This window comes from Nanorana parkeri, unplaced genomic scaffold (genome assembly GCF_000935625.1).
Source record: "Nanorana parkeri isolate BGI_ZX_2015 unplaced genomic scaffold, ASM93562v1 scaffold21, whole genome shotgun sequence".
Classification (NCBI taxonomy): domain Eukaryota; kingdom Metazoa; phylum Chordata; class Amphibia; order Anura; family Dicroglossidae; genus Nanorana; species Nanorana parkeri.
Genome location: NW_017306289.1, coordinates 2,941,604 through 2,947,381, shown reverse-complemented (window position 1 = coordinate 2,947,381; position 5,778 = coordinate 2,941,604). Strand labels below are relative to the sequence as shown.

General features: G+C 45.9%; 1 protein-coding gene across 1 annotated transcript in view; it reads left to right on the top strand.

The window, feature by feature from the left end:
• The first annotated feature begins 327 nt into the window (after positions 1-327).
• LONRF2 (LON peptidase N-terminal domain and ring finger 2) overlaps positions 328-5,778 on the top strand; it is a 61,058-nt gene continuing 55,607 nt past the window's right edge. Inside the window, exon 1 of the mRNA XM_018563042.1 lies at positions 328-1,171. Within this exon, the coding sequence (XP_018418544.1) occupies positions 409-1,171 (763 nt within the window). The 5' untranslated portion in view covers positions 328-408. The remainder of the gene's footprint in view (positions 1,172-5,778) is intronic.

Here is a 5,778-nt window from a genome sequence, read left to right as displayed (position 1 = left end):
TTGCCTTGTCATGGCCAAGACCCATTTTGCGCAGTGGATTTTGGGGACTTGGGACATAACTCTTGGACTGTGCCAGTCTAATCAGGAGATACACCTTCTGGCCGGGGAACAAAGAACTAGAACTGTGCTCTGTGACATTAACCAAGCTCGGTTACAATAGACTTGCTTTATTTAACAAAGAAACTGATTTCGGTGAATAGTATTGCGGTGTGACACTTAATCTGCTGTCAGTATAACAGTAGCAGGCATTTGTATGATTGAATTATGAGTACATGGCAGCCACAGCAACCTTTTGGAGTACGGCAAGACTGATGGACCACGTACCTCAGGAATCCTTTTGTTCTCATTTACACTGTAAACTCCAGGCTTTCCTCTTGTAATGTAGAAAGTCTCAGGAGCTCTCTTACAATGGAGGTGAGATCTTTGCAACGTTCTGAGCTACTCTCCCTTGACCTCCCTGGCCTTTGCTCAGAGATGCTGGGGGTGGCAGAGGAGGCCTTCAAGGCTGGCAACTTTGAATTGGCCGCAGAGATCTATGGTTCTCAACTGGATGAGCTGCCGAAGCCTGAGAGGTGCTTGTATCTGAAGAAAGGGGATGCCTTGGCGTTGGCTGGGCGAGTGGCCGATGCACTGGACTCTTACACCAAGGCAGCAATGTTGGGTCAGCTTTGTCCCGTTGAGCTTGGAGTGCTAGTGGACAGTATTGCTAAAAATATCAGAGAAAAAGAACTGAAATTGCCCTTTGCCAAGACGAAGAGCAACCTCCCGCATAGTAGTGGACAATGTCAAGGTGCACAAACCCCCTGCAGTTTAAGCATACCGTGGAATCCTAAACGGTCCCAAGAAGTTGACCTCTTCTCCTGCCCAAAATGCCAACTCCTATTGCTGGACCCCATCTCTTTGATCTGTGGACACACTTTCTGTAAAAAATGCTTGTGTGAAAAGAGGCTACCACAATGTAGCTGCTGCAAAAACAGAGCTCAAAGCAAAACAGAGGGGCATGAAGCACCTTACATGGATCTGAAGATAAATGTGGTGCTTGGGAATCTCTTAGAGAAGTGGTTGTGTGAAGAGACCAAGGTACGGAGATTGTCTGTAGAAGGGAATTTCTTACAGCAGAGCAGCAATTTCTTAGGTGCATTAGAAAAATTCAACACGGCATTGGAGCTGGGTAAGTAGTTGTACACTTAGATACTGGGCACAAAACTGGGGTGTTCATTAAAGGAGAAGGCAAACTGAGAACGAGTGTTGGTCATAGCAAAAAAAAAACAACCCACCTCTGACTTCCATTTATGTTCACGGGTTGGAAAAAGAGAGCAAGCATCTGATTTTCTTACCTTACACATTTTTGAATATAAAGTCATTTGGTGCAACTTCTAAAAAAACTTTTTTTTAGGTTTGGATAGAGCGGGAAAGGATTGGAACCTTTGTTAGAATTTATGGTCCCATTTACACTTCTCTGTTCTGGTGCATTATGGTAAGATTGCAGTGCATGTTAACACACGTTACAAGCGTTAACTTGTTGTGGTGCCATTGATTTTTTTGTGTCACCCCAACACACTAGGCCTTAGTTTTTTGGAGCACTGTTAAAAAATTTTGTTGCCACCTCTGATGCATACCACAAAGCACATTAACACAATACCATGCATGTGGTGTCCTGTGTCTAAAAAAAATGCTGCATGTCTTTTTTTTCGTCTGTTCTGGTGCGTTGGCAGCCCATTCATCTGAATGAGCTGCCCTAATGCAACACATGCCAGTTAGTGATGAGACTGGGTTTGGTCTGTTTGCCTGAGTTTGCCAAAGCCTCCTCAAAACTGTGACCGAAACCCCCTACACCCCCGCCCAGTCCAATAAGTTGCAGCAGGTGCATTTTCCGGCCTGCAGCTATACGTCACAAGGGGACGGGGAATGCCCCCCGGCGGCGCAACTGCCGACACTGATTGGGAAGGGGGGAGGTGACGGTCACAGTCTTGAGCAGGCTTGGGTGAGCTCAGGTAAACTGGGTTTGCACCAAGCACAGGCTCATCACTAGTGTCCATATGTGATACAACACACATTAAAGCGTCACACCAGAACAGCAATATGTTAATAAATCCTCTGTGCTGTCTATACTTCCTACTCCCTTCCTTTTTGGTCAAACACCCATCACGTGCACAGGAAGTAAGTGGAAATTTCCCGACTGCAGACACAGACAGCAAAAAAAACCTAAAGCTTCCTCACTCTATTAGAAAATGTGTTTTATTTACTATGGATTTCTGTTCTGTCAGCTGCCCATCAATAGGCATTGAGGAAAAATAACCAAAACAGGGACCCATGCAGTAATAATGTGTTGACAGATGTTCCAAAAGTGTGTGAGCTGGAAGGAGGGAACTGCTGCGGGTATAAAGTGCTACCTCCTAGAGGAGACCTGCACATATCTGCAGCAGCCACCATAACTATCTATACATTCGCAGAGGGTGGCTGGAATCCCAATCCGAATGATGCGGTCATTGAGCCCGTTCGAGTTAATGATGTGGTGACAGCGGCCACATCTGTCATTGGCTGTCCACAAATAATCCACGTGTATGCAATTATTACCCGCAGTTCGGGATAGACGATCGTCCCTGGACTCACTCACTCCATCCCAAAGCACGGGTGTGAAAGGCCTAACAGACAAAGCTCCAACACTTTAGGGTAGAGAAAAATCTTGTGGCTAACAGTGATTTGCGGGGGCTTGGTGCAAACCCAATTCACCCAAGCCCATGCAGAAAGTGTCACTGACAAACCCTGTTCCAATCAGTTGCGGCAGTGGCATTCCCTGCCCCTTTGTGACAAATGGCTCTAGGGCGGGCAGTGTCTCGGCTGCAACTGATTGGGTCGGGGTGTGTCTGTGACAATTTTGTGCCATCTTTGGTGAACGCGGGCAAACACTCCTTATTCAACCCTGCACATTACTAGTCCTGTCCTCACACCTATCCATTGGACAATTACCATAATGGGTGTACTTGCCAGTAGGACTGTAGCAGCAAGAGAAGGGCAAGCTTTATCAGGGATTTCCTAAACTGTACTTGCTAGTATGCCCCAAGATTAAGCTGTGTCAGGAAGGGTTTAGACACTGCTTTAGGTGGCGGCAGATATCTGCACTTTATACCTACAGCAGGTTTCTTATTTTTGTTACCCTGACAGAGGCTCTTTTAGGCCTGGTTCGCACCTGGGCGTTTTACAGCGTGTTCCTACGTGCTGTAAAACGCTCAACATGTGAAAACCAATGATTGCCTATGGGCATGGTTCCCACCTGAGCGTTTTACAGCGCGTTGGAACGCGCTGCAAAATGTGCTGCAAAACGCCCTACGCCCAAAGAAGTACAGGAGCTTCTTTGGGGCGTATTTGCCGCGCGTATCCATTAGGATACAGCCGGATAGCCCTTGGAAACGCGCGTTTGTCGCACATTTTTTTTACCGCGAATCGGGGTAAATACGTGCGTCAAACGCGCATATTCGGTACGCCTAGGTGTGAACCCAGCCTAGGGCCTGTTCACATGGTTATCAGGTCCTGATCAGGTGTGGATCTGCAGATGCGGTGCTATGTGTTTTTGCCGCGTTTTTGATGCGTTCCAGTTAAAAAAAAAAAATGTTTTTTTTTTTTTCTGGAGTGGGGCTGTCAGTATGTTAGCTGCAGTGCAGTGCATTTTTGACACGTTTTTGACGCATTTTGCGTTTCCGGACCGTTTCCTGACAAAATGTGACATGCAGTATTTTTTCTGTCGTAACCTGAACGCACTGCGCACGTGAGAACTGTAGCCCATTAAACACATGGGGATACATTGGGATGCATTTTTAGTGCAGGAGCGTACAGATCAGGTCAGCACAGAAAACGGACGTCGTGTGAACAGGGCCTTATTCACACAATGTGCATTAAAGGGTAAGTTCACTTTCCCAGGTAATATGGGAAAATGGAATTACCCGATCAAATCTGGGCCCGTCTCTCCCAACCCCCCGGCTATACTTACCTTTCGGCGAACAGTCCTTACCCTCTGCCAGTACGGGTGTACTATCTGTACCCTGTGCGACTTACCTTCTCCTCCTTCACTTTTTTTTATCTCTAAAGCCAAGCTTGTAAATCTATAGACTGCTAAAATGTTCTGCTCTGCCACTAGTCCATGCAAGTCCTACGATCTTTTAAAAACTACCTTTATTACATAGCCAATTAAGCAGACACGTCGTTAATGATGTTTAAACCAAACCTGTTGTGTAGTTCTTCAGTGCAATGACTCTTTTTAACCTTTTACCTAATTTGGAGTATTATCTTGCTGTATGGTAAACAGCCTTATCGGTTAATGTTTGTAGTGGTTGCAAGTTTGTCAACATCTGTAGTTCATGATATACATTGTACATACCAGATACAAGGTTCCACAATCACAGTGAGTAGCTCAGAATATACATCAACAGTGGAAAAAACTCTGTTCAACTTTCTTATCTAAAGTGTAAATAATAAAAGCTGACTACAGAAACAAAGTTTTGATTGGTCCTTTCTTGACCATACTACAGTGCAAGCACCCTGCCTACTATTCAGTGCAAAAGACTGTTGTCTTTTGCATTAAATTGTAGGCAGGGGGCTTGCAGGTCACTTGCCATTCCAGCACCTGGGGAGACCCATTAATCAGAATAACATGCAAATAGTGTCTTAGTGCCACTGTGATGGTGTGTTGGTAATGGCAGAGTCCCTACTAGGATTTCCAGAACTTCCCTGAGAACCTGTGTCAGAACATCTAGCATACCTGCCAGTACTTCCAGTGGTACTTACAAGATCCCTGCCAGTACTTCTAATGGCACTCACAGAAGTCCAGCCAGTATTTCTAATAGTAGTCGCAGAATCTGTGCTAAAACTGGGCATGTCCTCTGATGCACAGGGATATTTTAGCATCCGCTCTGGAAGTGGCTGGTGCCGTGTCCTCAAACCATGGCTATTTTTTGGCCAACTTAAAGGAGAACTATGGGGTTAAGAATTATGCCGGGATCCGCCCAACTGCGTGACTGACAGTTGGCTCTGCCTATCTAGAGGCAGAGCCAGCTGTACCCGCCCCCTCCCCCGTCCGTTCCGCCAGTCAGCGCTGGCGGATCGGAGCGGGGAGGGGGGAATCCAACCCCTCCCCTGTCACGGTAGAAAGCCGTGACAGGATCGAGAGGTGAGCGAACGCCGGTATGTGTTAGCTCACCTCCTGATCTACCGAGCCGACCTGTGACAGTCTCATTGTCACAGGTTGGCTAGAACTATGAGGTGAGTGAAAAGCACTCACCTCATAGTTCTCCTTTCAAGTAAACTTGTCATGAACATACTTGTTGGTATGTTTACATGGTAGAGAAATTAAACTTGTTTTTATCTTAAACTAATGTTTTATGTATTTTTACTATATGTACAAAATCTTTGTTTTGCAATTAAATGTTGAATGCAAAGTGCACCCATGACAGTGGATTCTAGGGCTGCAACAACTAAGTGATTAAATGGATTATAATCGATAATGAGAATCGTTAGCGACTCTGCATTCCTCCGACCTTGAACTTTCCCCTTCAGTTCCCTCCTCTGCTGTTTGACAGCAGGCAGTGGGCGGGTGCAATTGCGAGCCTGCTATTGGCTATTGTAATTTAAAATATGCAATAGGAGGTTGGCTATTGCTCCCAGCCACTTCATGCTGTATTTACATTCAGCTGCCTCAGCAGGCAGCTCTCATTCCCCAATGAATTGGAAAGGTGTCACCTAAAGAGAACCTGTCATCTCAAATGTGCTATCATATAGGGGGGG